A 25,887-nucleotide genomic window follows, 5' to 3' on the forward strand; every position below is an offset into this window, starting at 1 on the left:
GATGGGCCTCATCCAACCACTTGAAGGCCTTATGAGAAAAAAGACTGACCTCACCCAAAGAAGGAGGAATTCTGCTTCTAGACTGCCTCTGGACTCAAGACTGCAACATCAACTCTTTTCTGTGTCTCCAGCCTGCCAACCTGCCCTGTAGAGCTGTAGATTTCAGACTTGCCAGCCCGCATGATTGCATGATTGCATAAGTCAATTCTTTAACATAAATCGGCCTCTACCTGTCTCTGTCTCTCTCTCCACATGTATATATGCATATGTATGTGCATATATATATGTGTGTGTGTACACACACACACGTACATATAATTCATCATTATCAAACAGAGACAGAAATTGTGAACAGTGATTGTGACAGGACTGTCAACTACTCCTACTAGTTCTGTTTCTCTGGACAATCCTGACAAACGCAGCCCTCTAGAGTTCACAATCTCCATCCCATAATTGGTAATGATCAATGACCTCTATCTTTCTAAAAGAAAAAGTCTCCTTTCCCTTTTAAAATGAAGACTGCCGTTTAAGATATGCTAGACTGTAACGATACTTATATTCTATACCACTATACATAAAACTCAACCAACCAGTTTGGAGTGACTGGACAAACACCTCCACTGTGGTATAAACTATACAACTACAGTGTGATTTCCCACAGTGAGCAGAAACTATGAGAAAGAGTCTAGGAACTGACATCTTACCAAGCATCCATCCTGATTCAAATGCTCTTTGGAATCCATACTAAGCTTCCTCTTCCTGCTGGGCTGTTTCATTGCCACGTTAGCACTCCTCCGTGTCTTTCTGCAAAACAGTGACATATACAAAGTTGAGAGGTTTTTTTGTTGTTGTTTAGTTTTGTTTGTTTGTTTTTTTAAATAGACTATTTTTTAGAGCAGTTTTAGGTTCACATCAAAACTGAGTGGAAGGTATACAGTGCTCCCATATTACCCACACACATATGACAACTGTCCCCACTATCTACATCCCCTACCAGAGTGAAACATTTGTTACAATCAATGGACCTTCACTGACACATCATTGTCACCCAAGCCCATAGTTGGCACTAGGCTTCACTCTTGGGGTTGCATATTGTATGGATTTGGACAAATGCATAATGACATGTACCTACGATTATAGTATCACACAGAATAGTTTCACTGCCCTAAAAATCCTATGTGCTCTGCCTATTCCTCCCTCCCTCCCCCTATAACCCCTGGCAACCACTGATCTTACTGTCACCCTAGTTTTGCCTTTTCCAGTATGTCATAGAGTTGGAATTACACAGTATGCAGCCTTTTCAGGTTGGCTTCTTTCACTTAGTAATATGCATTTAAGTTTTCTCCATGTCTTTTCATGGCTAGATAGCTCATGTCTTCTTTTTTAAGATTCTTATTAAAATATAGCTAACAAAAAACAAACAAACAAATAAAATATAGCTACCTTACAGTATTATATTATTTCAGGTGTACATCATAGTTATTCAACAGTATCTACCTGGCACTGTACAGAGTTATTACCACATTAATGATTATATTCCCTATGCTAAAGAAGTGATCACCATAAGTCCAGCAACCATCTGTCACCATATCATTCTATCACAATATTACTGACTGTATTTCCTGTGCTGTATATTACATCCCCAAGACTTGTTTTATACCTGGAATTCTGAACCTCTTATTCCCCTCCTTTTTAATTTTTCAATTACCATTGACATTCAGTATTATTTTATATTAATTGCAGGTGTACAGCATAGTGGTTACACATTTATACAATTTAAGAAGAGATCCCCCTGACTAGTCTGGTACCCACCTGGCACTATACATAGTTATTACCATATTACTGACTATATTCCCTACACTTTATTTTATATTCCCACGAGGTGAGAGGTTTTTGTCCCTTTAGAATCACAAAAACAAATCAAAGAGCATGCTTTCAATACTTATAATTGGTTGCCATAAATACCCTAATAAATTAGCTGATATAAGAACTGCACTGTTGTTTCCATGTTGTCACCCCAATAAATTTTATTTTTAAAAAAAGAACTGCGATGTTGATTTTATAGCTCCTAGTACAATAATGAGGGGGGAAAAGAGATGAGTATTCTACCTCATCTAGAATTTATATCACAAAAACAAAACAAAGAAACAGGTATTATCTTTTTGTTTTTATCTATCACAATTTTTTTTTTTAACTTAGCTGATCTAAGCAATTGGGTTTTGTTGCAGTCTGCCTGCACAGCTTCTGTACTCACATGATCTGACTCTTCAGAAGTGCCAAAGCCCAGGTATTCTTGGTAAGAGGTCTTAACCATATAAGGCATAGCACAGCAATCTGGAACAAAGAAAATAAAACAAAACTTACCAATCCAAGTTATCGTGACCTTTCTTCAGTACATTAATCAACAGTAGTGGGTATTCTTTAAACAGTTATTTAGACTGAGTTTTTTGATAGAGCAGGTTAACCAGTTTGGAGAAACAACCACTAGTACCACACAAGTGCCATTGGAGCTATAATTCAAAAAGTCATTTGTTCACTTGAATGCTTTTAACTACAATCAACATGTAATTTAAAATTAAGTTTAATAATCTAAGTCATCTATAGTTTCCAGTGTGTTAGAATCATGTATCCAACTTCTTCCCTGATATTTCCACCTAAACAAATGAACTTAAATACTACCGACCGAATACATTCACAACCAAGCTCATCATTTCCCCTCTCACGGCCTCCCAGTTCTACTCTCTTCCTAGTTGGCACTAATGACACCATTGGCCACCCATTTTCCGTATCTGCCCCTTACAGTTGCTCAGACTGTGCACTGCACAAGAGCACCAAGCCCAGGGGCAAATGGAAACTGAAATCCACCCTGGGTTCTGCACGCATGCCATTTCTCATGCCACAGGGTTACTACATCTGCCAGGAAGAAAATGCATCTTTTTCTAATTCCAAGACACCTTTCTGGGCTAATTGCAACTCTGAGTTTACCTGAGCCAGAGACCTAAGAGTTACCATCATTTCATCCTTTCATCTTTTACATCACACCTCATAGTCTGTCACCAGGTTCTGCTGATTTTTAATCTACTAAATATTTCTTGAGTCCATCTTCTCCCTCTATTCTTACTAACTCCCTGACCACCTCCAATCATATGCTGTAGTCAATGCACAGGTTTTGCAGTCCTTTGGAACACTACATACCGGCAACTGCTCGGTCCCATACTTTGGTGGTCCCCCAACCTTGGAATACCCTCCCTATTACCACCCTTGCCCTTTCAGCCTCTCTAACACTTACTTATTCTTTATGATTCAACTAAAAGAAACTTCACATCTTTGAGGAAAGGCTTCCTTGCTTACTACGTGCTCCCAATGGACTAGGTGTATCTTGCCTAAAATTTATTGTACCCGTACTTATCTTCGCCAAGCATTCAACAGTTTATACTACATTTTTTATTTGTAGTATGTCTCCCTTTATTAGACTGTAAGCATCCTGATGACAAGAATTGTTAATTACTGATCCTTATTTTCCATTGTCTAGATAATACTTGGCTCACAGTCGATTCTCAGTATGTATTTGTTCCCCATAAGCATATCTATGAATTACAGTGATGCCTCAAAGCCCCTGAGTCCAATGGATATTAGCTCTTGATCCATACATTACTCCTTTCAGAATGCTGTATGACTAGAGTGAGCATAGGTCTCAAACTGAACAACTCCTTTCCCTTTTTCTTTCATATATAAAACAAACAAACAAACAAACAAACAAATCACCCACTTCTTCATATCCGTTTCCTTCTAGCCAGATGATATTAATGTCCTTAAGATAGGCACTTACCTACCAAATTCAATAACATCACATTCACTTTGTAGAATGCAAATACAATTTATCATGCCTAGCTCCCGGTAATACTCTGAACATCTATGCAAATGAACAGCTTAGACTTGATGCCTTTAGCAAAGTATGACTGCATAAGACATAAGCACTGCCGAGGCTGGCTTGCATTTCACAGCTAATAATACCCCATGGCTTGTCAAACTGAAATCATCTGGCTATTGAAGGTTTTTCTCCTCGTCATTAAAGTGATCTATTTGGCTAATTTCTGGTAATTATCTCAGTAACTCTGGCTTTTAAAAAAAACAAAAACAAAAACAAGAAATCCTGAATTTATATTATGTATTGGGAAAAAATGAAATTATTTTACACTAAGAAGTTTCAAATACAATTTAGTAACAATTGAATTCCCTTTAGACATAGAAATAACAAAGCAGCAATACTAACAGCCCATATAAGATTGTACTGCCAGGCAAAAAAAAGAATCAAATACAATATTCCATCAAATATAATACAAGGGAGATGGATGATATGTAGATGATGATAGCTAGCTAGCTAGATAGTTGGTAGACAGGCTGACACAGAGAAAGACTGACGGGGAAGTTTTATATAATTCTTTCAAATGTTAATTCACAGGATGTGTTCTAACCAACCAATTAGAATGTTTATTTTGATATACATTCAACCTGATATTCTTGGCACAGTATCAAAATATATACATTATTCTGATTGTCCATAATACATTACGTACTCCCAAGGGGGCTCTAAATGTCAAGTTAGCCACATGCCTCCTTAATGAGTTTTGAAGAAATTTAAAAATTTGAGAGCCAAGAAAGAATAACATCAGATTCTAAAATACATTATACAAACATATCATCTAGGGGAAGTAAGGGTGAACAGTGGCTGGGCAGAGGTGTACTCCAGTATACTTTGGCTTTGTAACAAGACCTAAGCAATACTTGTAAAAGACAAGATTATTTTTAAGCGATTTTAATTAAATAACCTTCAAAGTATATTTTATATTTTAAAAAACAGACTGATAAGTATATAAATGATTCACATTTCTGCAGAAAATTTGGAAATAGGGCATTGATTTTGCAAATTAATCCTCTTAATCAGGTTGATTTCCCTTCATGGTTAGTAGAATTTTGTTTGCACATTGCCAAACATCTGTCTTCCTGACCTTCTAATTAAGCAGATAAATTAGATTGTTATTTAGGAAGCATATGAACAGTTTCAATACTTCAAATTAAAGAAGTCTATAAATAAAAATAATGCACTGTCTGCCTATGTTCAGTTGCTTTTTGGTAATTCTTTCAAAAATATTTATTGATCACCTATTATCATCAAAACAGTCACATCAAAACAGTTATCATCAAAACAGTCACAGGTACTCTGCAGAATATAAGGCTGATTTATCAGATATTCTAGAAAGGGAGATAACTAAAGTAGCCATATGGCCTGGATAACCCAGGATAGTTCTGCCTTCTGCCTCCCATCCTGCCATAATTATTAATATCACTGCCTTTCACTCCTCAAAATGTTCCAGTTTAAACAATAAATCATATAGTTACTGTATGGATAAAAGACATACATAAATTAACAGGAAATGCATGCCATTAAATGCATGCCATTAAAGAAATACAAATGGGTAATTCACAGGGTGTTCACAGGAGGGAGAATATGTCCAACACAGATTATAAAATGCAATATGAAGGAATATTTCAGTTACTTCTAGGGTGTTGCATAGAATTTAAAGTGAACTTAGCACCAAAATATTGAATACAAATATCTCATTATTACATTGATTTCCCACTGTTTCAAAGATGTTACCAGGCTAAAACTTATTTATCCAGTTGATATTCAATATTAATAATACACAGTAGTGGGAGTTTTAATCAGTTAATAAGTGATTACAATTGAATGCATTTTGACAACTTCTGCATGAATTACTGCTCCCTCTTAATAGCTCACATTACCTGAATTCTCTTATACAATCTGTCATAGCCATAATTTCTCTACATATAGACTTTAAATAAATACTTATTAATACTTGTGACAACATAACATTTTTAAAACCATTATCACCTCCATTTCAGATGAGGAAACACTGAGAAGCTATGTAACTTGCCCAAGGTTACACAACAAAGTACCCAGGGAGTACAATTCGAGAGCCCTTCCTTTAAACACCACACTGTGCCGTCAGTTTAATTATACGAGACTTAACCATTCAGGTACATTAACCAAACTCTTGCCACATACAAGGATCTAAGTAAGAAACTGACACTAAAGTTCCTGTGAGAAACCACTGGCCCTCATGCAGAGCTTATCTCCATAGGTTTTTGTATTGTCACTTTACTTACATCAGAGCAGCTACTTACTCTCATATTAAAAAAAAAAAAAAAATGTTACCTTATTATATATTTTGGAATCTTAGCAAATGAGCAGCAATCATGTATTACTGTGTACTGATATGTCTTAAACAATGGTTCATGATAATGGCACAGGAAATCCCAAGATTTAGGGCCCAAAGGGTACCACGTAGGGCTGTCTGAAACACAAAAATGTTATAAACAGTTACTTGCTAGATATATCTTCAAATCGGACTCCTGTCTGTCACAAGTGCACCTCTAATAAAATCAGATAATCAGAAACATTTGTTCTTCTTCCTCCCCCTCCTCTTCCTCCTCCGCCTTCTCCTCTCTCTCTCTCTCTCTCTCTCTCTCTCTCTCTCTCTCTCTCTCTCTCTCTGTTTCTGTCTCTCTCTCCCTCCTTCCATCACACACACACACACACACACACACACACACACATTATAGCAGAAGTACCAAAGATATAGGTCCCAGGGAACATGAACGTAGTAGTAAGTCTGATAAGTCTATTTTAAGCCTACCTGTCCGAATTCTTTCTAGAACATTTTACACTACATTCAAAAGTATCTCGTAGTTAATATAAATTAACATTTCTCTCTATCTCCTTATAAGACAGTACCTCTTAAGTGGTTTGGACCACACTGTGGTCTCCAAACTTAAGCCAACTAAGTTTCTAAAAATTCATTCTTGAGAACTTCCTGCCAAGATGGCATTGTATATCCTTGCTTTGAGACACCCCTTTGCTCTAAACAAAGAACAAAGTCATTAAAATATACACCAAATAAATTTTATTAACCTGCAGCAAGTTAAAAACAAAGTGGCAAGTGAGGCTAAAGCTTTGAGTCTGGTGGGCTCCAAAGCAAGAAAAAGGCAGAGCAAGTTAGGAGTCAAAGGGTCAACACAAGACGGGTGTTAGAGCCAGGTTTACCCTTGAAGCCAAGAGGTGGCAGAAGGCTCCACCAATCATGAATGGAAGCCAAACTGAACTTTGGCCACAAATGCCTGGTGCTGTAGCTATGAGTCTAAGATTTCAGGAATAGCCAACACTAATTCCTCACCAGGAGGTAGGCCTCAGGGAACTAGGCAAAAGCAACCACAAAAACCAAAACCCAGAGGAAAGTGGGCACATATAGATGAGAAAACAAAGTCCTCCCACTCAAAGTGTGTTTGCAAGTCAAAATTCAAAACTACACAAAGAAATCAAGTGCTAAAAAAAGAGTCAATAGAATCAGTTTCTGGGGGAAGAATTCAGTCCTAATGAAATTTAAATTATAGAAAATACTGATCAGTTTTATACTAAATAAAACTGAAAGCAACAAAGAAACAAGACAAACAAACAAAAACTCAGACAAAAACAACAGTATAGTGGTTACCAGAGGGTAAGGGGGCACAGGGGTGGCAGTAGAGGAAAAAGGGAATCAAGTATATGGTGATGGAAGAACTGATTCTGGCTGGTGAACACACAATGTGATATATAGATGATGTATTATAAAATTATACACTTGAAACCTATAAAATTTTACTAACCAATAATCAATCTCATGCCAATCAATTTAATAAAAAAATAGAAAATACTAATCAATATTTTTTTCTTTTTTTAATTAAAATTTATTGAGGTGACAATTGCTAGTAAAATTACATAGGTTTCAAGTGTACAATTCTATAATACATCATCTATATATCACATAGTGTGTTCACCACCCAGAGTCAGTTCTCATTCCATCAGCATATATTTGACCCCTTTTACCCTCTTCTACAACCCCCTTCCCCCTTCCCCTCTGGTAAGCACTAAACTATTGTCTGTATCTATGAGTTTTTGTTTCTTTATTTGTGTGTCTTGTTCCTTTGTTGCTTTCAGTTTTATATCCCACATATCAGTGAAATCATACGGTTCTTGACTTTTTCTGTGTGACTTAGTTCACTTAGCATAATAATCTAAAGATCCATGCATGTTGTCACAAATGGCACTATTTTGTTTTTTCTTATGGCAGAGTAGTATTCCATTGTGTACATGTACCACATTTTCTTTATCCGATCATCTGTCAAAGGACACTTTGGTTGTTTCCGTGTCTTGGCCACCATAAATAAAGCTACAATGAACATCGGAGTACATAAATTTTTAAATAAATAAGTTTAAGATGCTCAAACAAATAAATGAAGGAAAAAAAATCCCTATCAAGTGAACAAGAAATTATGAACAATAATACAAGTAAAACAAATATAGTTGGATATGAAAAAGTTAAAAACCTTTTCAATTTAAAGTGTAGTCAATAAGATAAACGAAACCTGATGTACTTTTAGCTAGACAAACCAAGAACAAATAGGTAAGATTTAAAGTACTAAAATCAGAATGACAAAGGTTACATCAGTAATGATTTTAGAAATCAAAAGGATTATAAGGGAAAACAATGAAAACTGTATGCTGACAAATTAGATAACTTAGATTAAATTCTTAAAAAAACACAAATTACTGAAACTGACTCAAGAAGAAACAAACCCTGAAAATAACAATAATAAGCAAAGAGATAAAAGCAGCAATCTTAAGAGTTCCCCGAAAGAAAAGCCCAGACCAGATGACTTACACCAAATTATCAAAGAATACCTATCCTTTACAAATTATTTCCAACCCACCCTCCCAGAAAAAGAAGAGAAAGGGATATTTCCTACTAATTCTGAGACTAGTAGATTTAGTAATACTTTACCTTGATTCCAAAACCAGACAAAGATATCACAACAAAAGAATACAGACCAATACCCCTTATGAATATAGATTTGAAAATCTTCAACAAAATACAAGCAAACTGAATCCAGCAACATATAACAAAATTATACAACATAACTAGGAATGCAAGGCTAGTATAACATTAGTAAATCAATTAACGTAGTATATTATATTAAGAAAATTAAGAACAAGGCATATGATGATATCAATAAACAGAAAAGGCTTTTGACAAAACTTATACCCTTCAATAATACTAATAAAACAGTTAAAAAAACAAACAACAAAATAGGAATAGAAGAAACTTCCTAAATCTGACAAAGCATTTATGAAACATCTAAAACTAACATCATACTCAGTGATGAAAGACTAAAAGCTTTCCCCCTAAAATCACAAACAAGACAAGGGTGTCTGCTCTCACCATTTGTATTTAAAAATGTGTTGGAGGTTTTAGTCAGGGCAATTAGGCAAGAAAAAGAAAGAAAAGACATCCCGATGCTAAAGAAAGAAGAGAAACTGTCTCTGTTCATGATCTAGTGCAGCATGCATCTTTTATCAACAGGAATACATTCTGAGAAAAGGGTCATTAGGTGATTTTCGACATTGTGTGAATACTATAGAGTGCACTTACACAAACGTAGCTGGTATAATATAGTATAAAAAATGTGTGTGCGTGCACACACACAATCTCGTGCTTGTGCGTGGAATGAAAAAGCAAGGGGAAGGCTGAGGAGGGAGGTGCCACTGGAAGGAGAATAGATGTCAGGCAGAGGGAGAGAGGATGGGAGAGAGGTAAGAGAGAAAGGGAGAGCAGAGACTGAAACACACCCAGAAAATTAAAACTTGAGATGAGAAATAATAAAAGGGAGGGGAGCAGGATTAGGAGGAAAAGAAGATAAAAACAAATGGAAGGAAAAGAAATGAGTCTGTGCACTTGAGTGTTTGCGCATGTGTATGCAGGGGCAGGTATGGGAAGGTGGGGGGCAGGCTCTGCGGCGACCCTCCTTCCCAGCTTGCTCCTCTTGTTCCCTCACCAAGGCCGGCACCCAAGTGGACAGCATGCTCAACTACCTCATCTATTTAAACCATCCAGAGCTAGTAATAAATTGAACACCATAGTCAGATATAGCCATTTCTTTCAGATGCAAACAAAGTTTTGCTCTTAATCCATTAAAATCTCATGGGACCATCATGATACATGAGGTCCAACATTGACCAAAATATTGTTATGCGATGCATGACCATATGTGTAAATTCCTAAGGAATCAACTATAAAAACCATTAGACCTAACAAATGAGTTTAGTAAAAAGTTGCAGAATATAAGATCAATACGAGTATAAAAATTAGTTGTATTTCTATACACAAGCAAATAAGCCAAGAATAAGTTAAAACAATTCCATTCATAATAGTATCAAAAAATAAAATAAGTATAAATTTAACAAAAGAAGTGCAGGACTTGTAAACTGAAAACTACAAAACATCATAAAAAGAAAGTAATGGTCAATCAGTCTAAATAGACTGATCAACAGTAAGGAAATTAAAATAATCATCCAAAACCTTCCCAAAAGCAAAAGTCCAGGACCAAATGGCTTCACTAGTGAATTCTACCAAACATTCAAAGATGATTTAATATCTGTCCTTCTCAAACTCTTCCAAAAAACTGAAGTAGAGGCAACCCTTCCTAACTTACTTTATGAGGCCAACATTACCCTGATACCAAAATCTGGTAAGGATAGCACAAAAGAAAATTACAGACCAATATCTCTAATAAATCCAGATGCAAAAATCCTAAACAAAATACTAGCAAATTGAATACAACAAAGCATTAAAAAGATTATACATCACGATCAAGTGAGGTTAATCCCAGGGGCACAAGAATGGTTCAATACATGCAAATCAATCAATGTGATACATCACATAAACAAACTAAAAACTAAAAATCATATGATCATTTCAAATGATGTAGATAAAGCATCTGACAAGATACAACATCCATTTATGTTTAAAACACTTAATAAAATGGGTATAGAAGGAGAGTACCTCAGCATAATAAAGGCCATGTATGACAAACCCTCAGCTAATATCATACTTCATAGTGAAAAACTGAAAGCTTTTTCTGTATGATCAGGAAGAAGACAAGGATGGCCCCTCTCACCACTGTTATTCAACATAATATTGGAAGTCCTTGCCAGAGCAATCAGGTGAGAGAAAGAAATAAGAGGCATCCAAATTGGAAATGAAGAAGTCAAAGTGTCGCTTTTTGCAGACAATATGATTCCTTATATAAATAAACCATAAAGATTCCACCAAAAGAAAACATTAGAAAAAATAAATACAGTAAAGTTGCAAGAAAAAAAAATCAATGTACAAAAATCTATTGAGTTCCTATATATTAATAATGAAAAAAACAATTCCTTTTGCAATTGCAACTAAAAGAAGAAAATATCTAGGAATAAACTTAACAAAGGATGTAAAGTTATACACTGATAACTCAAGACATTATTAAAAGAAACTGAAGAAGAAACAAAGAAAGATATTCTGTGTTTATGGATTAGAAGAATCAATATAATTAAAATGGCCATATTACCCAAAGGAATATACAGATTTAATGCAATCCCCATCAAAATGGAATTTTTTAAAGAAATAGAACAAAAAAATCATCAAATTTGTATAGAATAACAAAAGACCCCAAATAGCCAAAGCAAGGCTAGAGGTATCACAGTTCCTGACTTCAATTTATACTACTACAAAGCAATAATAATAAAAACAGCATGGTACTGGCAGGAAAGCAGACACACAGACCAAAGGAATAAAACTGAGAACCAAAAACTAAACCCACACATATATGGGCAGAGAATATTCAAAAAAGGAGCCCAAAACATACAATGGAAAAAAGAAAGCCTATTCAATAAATGGTGCTGGGAAAATTGGAAAGCCACTTGAAATAGAATGAAACTAGACTGTTACCTGTCACCATGTACAAAAATTAACTCAAAATGGATCAAAGACCTAAACATAAGACCTGAAAAGATAAATTGCATAGAAGAAAGCATGGGTACTCAACTTATGGGCCTTGGGTTTAGAGATTTTATGAATTCAACCTCAAAGGCAAGGGAAGTGTAAACAAAAATAAATGAATGGAACTATATCAAACTAAAAAGATTCTGCAAGGAAAAGAAACCGTCAACAAAACAAACAGGCAACCAACTGACTGGGAGAAGACATTTACAAACAACACCTCCAATACGAAGCTAATATCCAAAATATATAAAGAACTTGCAAAACTCAACAATAAAAAACAAACAATCCCATTAAAAAATGGACAGAGGGCTTGAATAGACATTTCTCCAAAGAAGACATACAAATGGCCAACAGACATATGAAAAGATATTCAACTTCACTAGCTATTAGGAAAATGCAAATCAAAACCACGAGATACCACCTCACACGTGTTAGAATGGCTATTATCAACAATATAAGTTATATCAAGTGTTGGAGAGGTTGTGGGGAAAAGAAACCTTTATACACTGCTGGTCGGAATGTAAATTGGTACAGCTACTATGGGAAACAGTATGGATTCCTCAAAAAAATTAAGAACAGAGTTACCATATGATCCATCAATCCCTCTTTTGGGTGTCTACCCAAAAAATCTGGAAACATTTATCCACAAAGCTATATGTACCCCTATGTTCATTGCAGCATTATTCACTGTGGCCTAGACATGGAAATAACCAAAGTGTCCTCCGATAGATGACTGGATAAAGATGTGGTATATATACTCAGCCATAAGAAAAGATAAAATACTGCCATTTGCAACAACATGCATGGATCTTGAAATTATCATGCTAAGCAAAATAACTCAGAAAAAGCTGAGAACCATATGATTTCACTCCCATGTGGGATATAAAACTGAAAGCAACAAACTAAGAAACAAACAAAAACTCAAACACACAGACAACAGTTTAGTGGTTACCAAAGGGGTAGGGGAGAATGTAGGAGTAGTAGAAGAGGGTAAAGGGGGGCAAATATATGGTGATGGAAAGACAACTTACTTTGGATGGTGAACATACAATGCAATATATAGACGAAGTATTATAGAAGTGTACACTTGAAACCTATATAATTGTACTAACTGATGTCACCCCCAATAAATTTAATAAAAAAGAAAAAATTGAAAAAGTAAATAAATGGAATGATATTCCTGTTCATGGGTTGGAAAATTTAATTCTACAATTGTGATAACATGGATGGACCTAGAGGGTATTATGTTAAGTTAAAGAAATCAGAGAAAAACAAATACCATATGATCTCACTTATATATGGAATCTAAAGAACAAAATAAACAAACAAAACAAAACAAAATAGCAATATTTCCCAAACTGAAGTACAGGTTCAACACAATCTCTATCTAAATCTCAACTGGCTTTTTTTGCAAAAAATTATAAACTGATCTTAAAAGTCATATAGAAATGTAAGGAACTCAGATTAGCCAATACAATCATTAAAAAAAGAATAAACTAATAATTTTTTTAAAAAAAGAATAAAATTAGAGGATTTCCTGGTTTCAAAACTTCCTTCAAAGCTACAGTAATTGAGACAGTATGGTACTGGCATAAGGACAGGCATATAAGACCAACTGAATAGAATGATGTACTAAAAATAAACCCATACATCTATGGTTAAATAATGTTCAACAAGCGTGTCAAGATAATTTGGTGGAGAAAGAATAGTCTTTCCAACAAATGGTGCTGGGACAACTAGATATTCATGTGAAAAAGAATGAAGTTGGACTCCTACCTCACACCATATACAAATATTAATTCAAACTGGATCATCAACTTACACATAAGAGCTAAAACTGTAAAACTCTTAGAAGAAAATACAGGAGCAAATCTTTATGCCCTTAGGTTACATAATGGTTTCTTGGATATAACCCCAAAGTACAGACGACAAAAGAAAAATAGGTAAAGTGGATTAAAGGAAAATTAAAACCTTTTGTGCTCCAAATAATACTTCCTATCAAGAATGTGAAAGGAGTATCTATCTACAGCGTGGGAAAATATTTGCAAATTACATATTACAAGACTTGCATTAAAAATATAAAAAGAATCCTTACTCAATAGTAAAAAGACTAGCTAAAAAAAACAAGTAAAGGATTTTAATAGACATCTCTCTAAAGAAGATGCATGAATGGCCAATAAGCACATCACTAATCATTATGGAAATGAAAATTTAAAAACACAAGAAACCACTTCACATCCATTAAGATAGCTATAATAAAAGACAGACAGTAACAAGACTGTGTAAATACTGGAGCCTTACACATTGCTGGTAAAATGGTGCAGCCACTTTGGAAAGCAGTTTGGCAGTTCCTCAAAATGTTAAACAAAATGAACCAGGAATCCCACTCCTAAGCATATACTTAAGAGAAATGAAAACATATGTCTACAGAAAAACTTGTACACATGTGTTGATAGCAGCATTATTCATAACAGCTATAAAGTGAAAACAACCCAAAGTCTATCAACTGATGAATGGATAAACAAAATGTGGTGTATATATAACATGGAATTCTATTCAGAAACAAAAAGAAATAATACACTGAGGCATAGATGAAACTTGAAAACATTATAAGAAGCCAGTCCACATATTGTATGATTCCATTTACATGCAATATCCAAATTAAGCAAATCTATAGAGATAGAAAGTAGATTGTTTCCTTAGGCCTGGAGGGTGGGGGTAGGAAACGGAAGTGACAATGGGTATTGTCTTTCAGAGAGGACAAAATGTTCTAAAATTAGATTGCAGGGATGGTTGTATAACTGTACATATACTAAAAAGCACTGAATTGTGTGCTTTAGATGTGTGAATCATATGGTATCCAAATTATATCTCAATAAAGTTGTTTTTAAAATATAGTCATTGATACCAAAAAAGAAAGCTGGAGAAGCAAAACAGACTAAGACTAGAATAGTCAAAAATATTCCAAATAAACAGGAAGATGGCACTAAAGAGAACATGGAACAAAAAAAGTTAAAAATTTTAAATGAGATAAAGAGACAGATTGGTCGAATATTGTGAAGATGGCAACAATTCTGAAATTAATTTATAAATCAATGCTATACTAGTTAATATCCTAATATCACCTTTCATGAATTTGTCGAGCTTTTCCTAAAATGAAGATATCAAAGTTCAAAAAAAAAAAAGCTAAGAACAGCTATGTGATATTACTTACCTTATCATCTTATTAAGATACAGTTATTAAGGCAGTGTGATACTTGTGCAGTGATAGGCAAACAGACCAATGAAACAGATGAGTGAGCCCTGAAATATAAATGTATTATGAAAATTTCATTATCAGAGGAGGTATGATATCAGCTGTGGGTTTTTCACATATGGCCTTTACTATGTTGAGATGTTTTCCCTCTATTCCTAGTTTGTTCAGAGCTTTTATCATGAAAGTGTTTTGATTTCTGCCAAATGCTTTTCAGCATTTATTGAGATGATTATGTGATTTTTACCTTTAATTCTATTAATGTAGTGTATTACATTAATTGAATTTTACCAGGGATAAATCCCATTTGGTCATGGTGTATGATCTTTTTAATGTGCTGTCTGATACAATTTGCTTATATTTTGTTGAAGATTTTTCCATCTATATTCATCTGGGATATTGGCCTATAGTTTTTTATTTCTTGTGGTAGCTTTGTCTGGCTTTGGCATCAGGGTAATACTGGCCTCTTAAAATGAATTTGGAAGTACTCTCTTCTATTTTGGGGGAGCGTTTGAGAAGGAAATGCATTAATTCTTGTCTAAATGTTTGGGCGGTTTTTGATTACTGATTCAATCTCCACAGCAATTATAGATCTGTTCAGACTCTATTTTTTTCATGATTTAGTCTTGGTAGGTCGTATATTTCTACAAATTTACCCATTTCTCCTATGTTACCTAGTTTGTAGATGTATAATTTTTCATGATAGTCTCATGATCTTTTTTATTTCTGTGGCATCAGTTGTAATATCTCCTCTCTCAATTCTGATTTTATTTATTTGAATTTTCTGTTTCTTAATTAATTTAAAGGTTTATCAGCTATATTCTTTATATTTTATCTTTTCAAAAATCAACTCTTAGTTTTGATGATTTTTTTCTATGGTTTTTCTATTTTGCTTATTTCTGCCCTCATTTTTATCATTTTCTTTCTTCTGCTAACTTAGTTTTTCTTTTTTCTAGATCTGTAAGATATAAATTTAGCTTGTTTATTTGCTATAGTTCTTCTTTTTAATATAGGCTTTTATCACAATAAATAAATAAAAATGCCTTTTTAATATAGGCATTTTCCATCTCAGCACGGCTTTTGCTGCATTCTATTAAGTTCTGGTAGGTTGTATTGTCATTTTTATCTGCATCACGGTATTTTCTAATGTCCTTTTTCATTTCCTCTGACCCATTGGTTGTTCAAAAGTGTGTTATTTAATTTCCACACATTTGTGAATTTTCCAATTTTCAGTGTTCTAATGACTTCTCCTTTCACTCTAATATGATTAGTAAAGATATTTGGTACAATGTTTTTTTAATTTGTTAAGACGTACTTTGTGACCGATCCTATGACCTGTTCTGGAGAAATTTCCATATGCTCTTGAAAAGAATGTATATTTTTCTGCTGTTGAGTGGAATGTTCTTTTTTGTCTTTTAGATCCATTTGGTCTATAGTGTTGTTCAAGTCTTCTGTATCTTTATTGACATTCTGTTTGGATCTTATATCCAGTATTGAAAGTCAGATATTGAAGTCTCCTATTGTGGGGACAAATTCCCAGAGAGCAGTTTCCAGGCTCTCGGCCTCACGTGGAAAGGTGCTGGCTCGGTTATTAGATGGTCATCAGATGTAATCATATGGCCATCCGCTTTAGCTGAGTGGCCATCAGCTGTTACTGGTTAGCCATTAGCCACCAATATAACTGTCATGGCCATGCTAGGGGGTGGGTTCCTTGGCAGAGAAGCGGCCAGCGGATTGCGCATCGTGTGGAGCCTGCTTCCTGTGTCTCCAACCCAGCCCCCAGTGAGAATATAGTGGTATGAACCCCTATCCATGGCTCCGTGGGTGTTCCTTTTTGGCCTCACCATGTCCTGCATTCTTGTGTAGCGAGCAGGACCAGAGACTCCACATGACAACTACTATTACTGTTATTGTTGTCTATTTCCCCCTTCAGTTCTGTCAGTGTTTGTTTTATATATTTAGGTGCTCTTAGGTATATATATATTTATAATTGTTATATCAATCCTGCTGGATTGATCCTTTTATCATTCTTGGTCTCTTATGACAAGTTTTGACTTAAAGTCTATTTTGTCTGATATAAGTATAGCCACTCTGCTTTCCTTTGGTTACTGTTAACATGAAATGTCTTTTCCATCCCTTACCTTTCCTCAGTAAGAATTCTTGAGTCTCCTGTAACAGAATGAGACATACTGACTCTTGCCATGGCTCCATTTGGACCGAATATACTCGTAGGCCTTGGCCTTGGCCTACGACTTGCTTTGGCCAATGGTGGATACAAGGTGAGCTGAGGCTTACAGGGTGCTTGTGCAGTTAGTCTGGACGTCACCGCACTGCAACTATCCACCATTAAAAGAGCATACCTCAGTTAACCTTTGCTCCTTTGCAGTGGGCACCAGAATGAACACAGGTAGAGCACACCTGAGCATTATTCACCACCTGCAGCCAAGCCCAGCATACCAATAGTCTGAAGCCTTTTACAACCACCCAGGCAAGCTCAGCCTCAGTCGCTCCAATCACAAATCACCTAAAGATAAATTAATGTGCAAATCAATGTATGCTGTTTTAAAACAATGAGTTTGGGGATGGCTTGTAATGCAGTGTTTTTATTAGCAATAGCAGTCAGATATAACAATCCATACAGAGGGAAAAAGAGCAAACTATTAATAAGTATTTCACACAGAAATTTATGAAAAGTTGCTCAACCTTGTTAGTCATCAGGGGAATAAAGACTAAAACCACAATGAGATACCAATTCTTGGCCATCAGAGTAGCAAAAGTCAAGAACTCTCACAAGACTAGATATTGGCCAGGTTGAGGACTAATGGGAATTCTCATACTCTGCTCGCAGAAAATTAACTGGTTCAGCCACTGGAAAACAACAATTTGGCATAAATTTGAAAGGTGAAGATGTTCCAGCAAATCCCATGATCCCAGGACTCCAGCAATTACACTCCATTAGGAAACATGTTCCTGTTAATGGGAGGAAAAAACTGAAAGAAAAAAAAAAATCCAAAAATTTATTTACAGGAATCGGAAAAAAATAACGTGTGTTATATTCACATAATGTAACATTACAAAGTGAAAATGAATCAACTGTAACTACGTAAGAACATAAATATTAGCTATAACGAATGAATAAAGCAAAGCAGAAGACTACATTTTTAAAACACTAAACCAAGCAAAAGCACTCAATATGTACCTTAAATACATATATTCTTATGTGGCAAATTATTTTGAAGAAGCAAGGAAATGATCAGCACAAAATTTAGCATTGTGCTCACTTTGACAACATGCATACTAAAACTCAGCATAGCAATCAAAGAGGAAAATTAACAGTATCCCGATGTTTTCATCCTTCAGTTGAATATTGGCTTAACAAGTGTATCTTTCTGCTATTATGCTCCATAACTGATCTATAAAATACGTTGTTTTGTATACATAAAATGCTTTGTTTTTTGTCATTTGAAGTGGTGTACTGTAGCCATCCAGTATAAGAGCAAAGCTGACAGAGGAAAGAATGGATATAGTACTTTCTCTGCTAACAGTCCATTTTTCCTGTTTCTAAATCCCTTTCCTCAGCAAGACTTTCTGCTTTTCTCTTATATCTGGAAAAAATTTATCTCACTGGACCCTTTCTGTGCAGGTCCTATGTTAGCAGTTAGCAAGAAGCAGATAGGCCAGGAGTGCGAGCTGTTCCTGCCTACCTTCATTAGACCACACTATTCTCAAGGAAGGAGGAATCTGTGACTGAACCAGGGGCATTAGCCTCCTCCATGCTGTTTGACAGACACATGCATAAGCTAAACCCTAGGATTTCTAGCTCCACTGAGAGAAATCTGAGCAAGGACAAAAGATGGGGATGCAAATAACAAGCAAGAGAAACTGACTCTGGCTCTCTTAAGCAAAAAGGCTTTTGCTGGAAGAATCTCCAGGGCTCAGAGATTTAACATCTATGGCAGGATCAGACAGACACAAAATCCATATTAAAAATAAATATCCTCTTGCACCCATGAATGTGACTGGCACAGGAGAGTCTTACCAAGTGTTACAGAGACTGTGAAGAAACAGGAACTCTCACACACAGTGGTACCTCGGTGTTCGAACGTAATCCACGAGTTCTGAAACGTTCGAAAACAGCCGACAGCGAGGCCTCAGGATCAGGCCTCAGGATCAGCGGACGCCGTGTGACGTGTTCGACTTCTGAGTCATGTTCGAAAACCGAAGCATTTACTTCTGGGCTTACGGCGTTCGTAAACTGAAATGTTAGTCAATGGAGACGTTTGAAAACCGAGGCACCACTGTATTTCTAAGTATACACTGGTAAAACTACCAATTGGATTCAGCTATTTCTAGATATATAGAAAAACTCTAGCCTACTCGTATATGCAAAAGCAACATGTTTGTTGTGGCATTGCTTGTAATAAGAAAAATTTGGTAATACTCCAAATACCCATTAAGAGGAAAACGGATAAATAAATTGTGATATACTCAAAAATACTATACAGCATTTAAAATAAATATACTGTGAAATAGCATATGGACTACATATTCCATCACAAATAAATCTCTAAAATATATCTGAACAAAAAGATCAAGTTGCAGGATGATATATACCATAGACCATTTATGTAATATTTGTTTACAGAGGCATAGACAGCTCCTCAAAATATAAAAATATGACTAAGAAAAACACAAAACTATAGCACAGTAGAGTCACGTCTCAGGAGGGGTGAGAATAAATAGGTCTGAGGGCAGGAAATTTCAATTGTAATTACAATGCTTTCATTTCATTTAAAAAATGGATGCAAATATGGCAAAATATAAAAATTATTAAATCTAGATGGCCAGCATAGAGTTGTTTATTTTCTCATTCTCTATACTTCACTGTGTGGGGACGGAGTCCCAGAGAGCAGTTTCCGGTCTCTCGGCCTCATGTGGAAGGGTGCTGGCTCAGGTGGTAGACGGCCATCAGCTGTGACTGGTTGGCCATAAGCTGTAACCGGTTGACCATAAGCCAGGTATAACTGCTGTAGCTACGCTAGGGGGTTGGTTGGTTGGCAGAGAAGCGGGTGACGGACAGCGGATTGCGGATGTGTGGCTCCTGCTTCCTGTGTCTCCAACCCAGCCACCAGCGAGAATATAGTGATATGACTCCCCTATCTATGGCTCCGTGGGTGTTCCTTTTTGACCTCACCATGTCCTGCATCCTTATGTGGGGAGTGGGACCAGAGACCCTGCATGACACCCTGCATGACAACTGCATATTTGGAATATTTGTATAAAAATTCATCACTCAGAGGTAGTTTTATAGGAGGAATTTTATATGCCCTCATATTTACTGCCATAAGGGTTTAATTTGCCCATGAATATTAGCATCAAGTAATGAAGTTATATACTCCTTCAACATCAACTATTTGCTCAGAACCTTAAACAACAACTGGGACACATAACAAATCATAAATGTCATAATCCCTGCAACTAGCATTTATTAAGTTAGCTCTTCCTATGTACCAAACATATGGCGGCAGCCTCTCAACAGCCCTTTCAGAGTTAATAAGCCCCAGGTGACAGGGCCAGTCAGAACAAAGCTAGAATTTGTCTAACTCCAAAATTTTACACCCTAATTAATGGCTCCATTTCTAAAATCATATTTTCACTGCCTCTAATTACAACTTGGAGGCAAAGCCTGTGTCTAATGCATAAAAGTAATATGAGCATATATTTTTGATTATCAGATAGTGGGAAAATGTATAAATAAATTACTTTCCCAAGCTCACATGGCTGGCTGATAGAAGAGCTAGAACTAGAATCTTAAGATTTAGACAAGAGACCACTTCATATCCTATTGAGGAGGACAGACAACACTCATTATAACAGATTTTCCAACAAATGGCATTCTGAAGCATTGCCCAAATTAAATTTTCCTAATATCACACCACTAAGCATTTTCAAATAAATGTCCTTCCAGGAGTATCTTCAATACACTGGCACTTGAATCATGACAACTGGTATTGCAGCTTAAAATAACATGCCACACTAAATAACATAAAAATACATTATTTGCAGAAATAAATCAAACTGTTTTGTTACTAGTCTTTATTATGAGTGTTTCAAGATTGCATTAGATATTTGTGAATTCTATTAATCAGAATCTTTTTCAGGCAAATAAAAAACTAGTACCACAGAAACTTTTTCTAATCTGACGCATGCCAGGGAAGAAGTCAGACCAGAGTAATGGAAAGTCATCCAATCACAAGTTCTAGGTCTGACTCCCCAGCTCACTGGCACTGAGACCAAGCATCTTCCACATGGGCCAAACTGCAGAGCTCTTGTGGACAATGATATAGTGTTTGAGACATGTTCTTTATTTTTAGTGAAGTATAACATACTTGTACACACAAAAATGCATAAAAGGGTATAGCTCAATAAATTTTCACACATTCAACACATGTAACAAGCCCTCAAATCAAGAAACAAAGTATTACAAGCATATCCCCTTTCAGTCACTAACTCAATCAAAGATAATCTTGAGGGTTACCCCAACTTCTAACGTAATAAATTACTTCTATGTCTTTTTGTACTCTGTACAAGTAGACTTATGCCATATGTGTTTTGTGTATGTTTTCTTTTGTTAACATCATGTTTGTGACAGTCATCCATATTGTTGTATGCAGATGTAGATAGCGCACTTTTATTGTAGCATAGTATTGTGGAGTGTATTAGAACATATTTATCTGTTTTGTTTCTGATGGGCATTTCAATAATTTCCAGGTACTACTTGAACGTTCTACTACATTTCTCCTGCTGAAATGTACATTCAGCACATTTCTGCTAGGAGTGGAATTACTACTAGGTCATAAAGTATGTGCATTGTTTTCCCACTGTAACAAATTACCACAAACTTGTTGGCTAAAAAAACACAAATGTATTTTATCTTACAGACACAGAGGTGGAAATTTCTAAATGAGTCCCATTAGACTAAAATCAAGGAGTCAATACGGCTGTGTTCCTTTCTGGAGGTCTAGAGGAGAATCCATTCTCTTGTCTTTTCCAGCTTCTAGAGGCTGCCCACACTCCTTGCTCAAAGCCCCTTCCTTCTTCATCAAAGTCCTCAATGGCCAGTCAAGTCCTTCTCAAAACACATCGCCCTGAGATTGATTCTTTTGCTTCCATGTTCCACATTTAAACCACCCATGTGGGTCCATCTGAATCTTCTACGATAATTTACCTATCTTAAGGTCAACTAATCAGAAATGAAAATGTTTCCTGTCTTTGATGAATGACAAGTAAACCTTCATTCATTGGCTTAGGTATAGCACAGAAGAGAGCCACCTTCACTAAAACATTGCAGATTCCATCCGCAACCCGAATCCCCCTTTGCCTTGTAACACACATTTTCATACGCTTTGGGATTAGGATGTGGATATCTTTGGGGGTCATTATTCTGCCTCCCACAGTATGCATATATTTTGGAAGTGTTTCTAAAATTTAAGTATTACAAACAAAATTATGACAATATGGCAAACTCAAGTTTCTTCCTTTCTATGAAACAGATCTAGTTTCTTATGTCAGTCTTATAATTGTCTCCAACTAGGAAAATCCTTTTGTGGTTACTGAGCATAAAAGTAAATTTTTAAAATTATATATCCGTGCAGATATATAATTTCCACTATGCAAGAGACAATATACTAGGGCCACAGAAACACAAAATAAGTAAGTGATTTCTGGTCAAGGTGGTCAATTGAGCAGATGATGCAGGAAAACAGAAAAATTGAGAAAACATAACAACAATATTAATATTTTACAGCTGAACTCCGGATTATTAAAAATTGGAAATCTTCAGATGGCAGAAACAAAGATAAAACTGAGAAAACTAAATCAGATATACACATTAGGGGTTTTGTTTTTTATTCCCACGGGATAGGAACTGAAACCGTAAGCTGCAAGCATGGTTTTCAACTAGAAACGCACTCTGCCTACGGAGCCAAGAAAATGTTGTCCCACCTTTGATTAAGGAATAATAAACTTTCACTCACTGGCTTAGGTAGTAACACAGAAGAGAGGCGTCTTCACTAAAACATTGGTGGAAAGATAACCACCAAAAAATGAGAAACCCAGACCTGTACCCAGCAACGCAGAAAGCATAAATCAGCGATAGCACAACTGCCCCATAGTAATATCAGAATCACCTGGGACACTCTCAGAACTCATGAAACTCTCACTGAAAACAAGCTCACAGACTAAAACTGCGGAACACACAAGGAAACCCACGAGATTCAGCAAAAACAACAACAACAACAAAAAAGAATTAATACCCCAGAAGCCTTTATAATAGAAAAGGCCGAGCAGAAATTAAAAACAAGAATTTCTAAACTCTTAAAGAAATAAATGAAAATATAGACTCCTTAAGACAACAGAACTTTGTTCAAATAAAAAAGTAGATTTGAAAAATAAATAGAAAATCTAGAGATGAAATAATATGATATGAAAACCTCTGTAGATATGTTAAGTATATTTTTTAGAAATAAAAACTGTTAAACTGGAATCCGGAGCTGAAACAATCGTCCAGAATAAAGCACAGGAAAAACAAGTGCTAAACATTATAAAAGAGAAGAGAGACATAGAGAATAACTTAAGAGGAGCCAACATATATCTAAGAGGAGAGACTAAGAAAAAAGAAACAAATAGATGAAACATTTGAAAAAACAAGATCAAGCACAGACCTTACCCTCTAGGAGCTCACAGTCTGGCAAAAAAATTACTGGCCTATGTTTTCAGAGCTGAAAGTCGCATCTGGGACTCTTGATTCCCAGGAAAGGGCTCTTTGAACCTTGACCTTCTGTCTCCCTAGTAGCTAGCTCATTAGCTTCTCACCCTTCAAACTTGATTGACATAAGTGTGAAGTAGAGAAGTAATGTTATTCCACAAGCCTGAGCGAGTCAGAGCTGCATTGACGAATCTACTTCCCTGAATCTAGTTCCAGAGTCAGTATTATGGTTTCTAACTTTTTCCTCTGATTCAGACAAGCCAAATAATTTACGTGTGCTGAATATCACTGGGTTTCTGCTTATAGTGCCACTAAGGAGACTCCACTGGTTTAGCCAGCCCAACATCCTCCTTCTCTGTCCAGGTACTTGATTTTCACTTTGGAAAGCTTGTTTCTGAGTTCACATAGTTCCAAGGTAGCAGGTAACATGGAAAGGAACAACTCAATAAAATTCACCTTCTTGGCCATAGTAATGGCTTCAGGGATAGCCATGTAACCTAAAAAACAATAAAGAGGTTCAATTCTAGGATTCAGATTGGAAATATGGTGCAAAGGACCCTTTCTTCTGAGATTGTTCAATCAGTAGAAGTAAGCATGGAACCGCAGAGGCCACCAAGTAAAAGAGAGCTTTATTAAAAAAAGAGAGAGAGAGAGAGAGAGAGAGAGAGAGAGAGAGAGACAGAGAGAACTTCACTGTGACCAAAGCCAAAACAGAAAAAGGCAGAACCAAGTGTTGAGAGTGACAAGCCCCTGGATCCAGTCATATCTGATCCAACACCACACCAGGACTTGTTAGTTTTATGAGCTAATAACATCCCTTTTCTGCTTAAAACAGTTTGAACTGGACTTCTGTCATTTGCAACTGAAAGAGTCCATCCAGACTAATAAAAACTTCAGAAGCAAGGAAGAAGCAGTGACAGCAGCAGCAACAAGAGACAGCTGCTCTCTATATAGTTCTCCAATTTAAAACACTGAGAAAGAGTTGGATTGTAATCCCGACACTACTCTAACTCATTAACCATACCATACTCTGTGAATTCAATCTGGATTCTAACATGTTTTAGCACTCTTTCATTCATCTGAAAAGACCTCACAAAATTATTTCAAACAATTTCAATAACTTTGAGCATTAATATGAGAATAGATTACAAAAATCTCCCAGGCAGAGTGGCCGGATGGCTCAGTTGGTTAGAGCGCAAACTCTTTAACAAGTTTGCTGGTTCAATTCCCACATGGGATGGAGGGCTGTGCCCCCTGCAACTAAAGATTGAAAATGGCAACGGAACTTGGAGCTGAGCTGTGCCCTCCACAACCAGATTGAAGAACAATGACTTGGAGCTAATAGGCCCTGGAGAAACACAATGTCCCCCAATATTCCCCAATAAAATTTTTTAAAAATTAATTAAAATAAAAAAATCTCCCAGGCAAATCAATGGAGACAAGACATCTTTTTTCTGTTATCCACTTGCAGAGTCTTTTGCGCCTCTTAATGTTCCTAGTCACTCAATACCTCTCCTGAACTGTTAATGTTTTACCTTTGTCTCTCAAAAAATTATTTCTAAGGTATCAAGGCTCTCAGAAACCAACGTCTCTCTTAGAGACAAAAATAATATGCTCTCACAGAACACTAATTATATGAGCATTAGTTTGCTGACTGCTCTAAAATCAATAGAAGTTTACAAATTTAAAATAGCACATTTCTTTATGTAATACCTTAACGACCCCTATCATTTTTTAGTTATTTTCCCAAAGGCCATATGTAGTCATTCTTTAATTATTACATACTTTGCATTCAGTTATTAAATCAAGTTTAGCAGTTAAAGGTTTAAATTAAAATCATAGGTCATAATGTTCTCTAGGTCCATCCATATCATTGCAAATGGTACAATTTCATACTTCTTTATGGCCAAGTAATTCTCCATTGTGTA

General features: G+C 35.9%; 1 protein-coding gene across 3 annotated transcripts in view; it reads right to left on the reverse strand.

Moving 5' to 3' along the window:
• L3MBTL4 (L3MBTL histone methyl-lysine binding protein 4) overlaps positions 1-25,887 on the reverse strand; it is a 460,291-nt gene that overhangs the window by 347,499 nt on the left and 86,905 nt on the right. For 2 of the 3 annotated variants that reach the window (XM_081078814.1, XM_081078815.1), the window contains exons 2-3: positions 2,255-2,334; positions 705-804 (exon numbers count right to left, since the gene is read on the reverse strand). In XM_081078814.1, the coding sequence (XP_080934940.1) occupies positions 705-711 (7 nt within the window). In that variant the 5' untranslated portion in view covers positions 712-804; positions 2,255-2,334. Of the gene's footprint in view, positions 1-704; positions 805-2,254; positions 2,335-25,887 lie in introns of those variants that run through there. The other variant, XM_081078813.1, reaches the window with a different exon arrangement.

The sequence above is a fragment of the Rhinolophus hipposideros genome (assembly GCF_964194185.1).
Source record: "Rhinolophus hipposideros genome assembly, chromosome: 17".
Lineage (NCBI taxonomy): Eukaryota > Metazoa > Chordata > Mammalia > Chiroptera > Rhinolophidae > Rhinolophus > Rhinolophus hipposideros.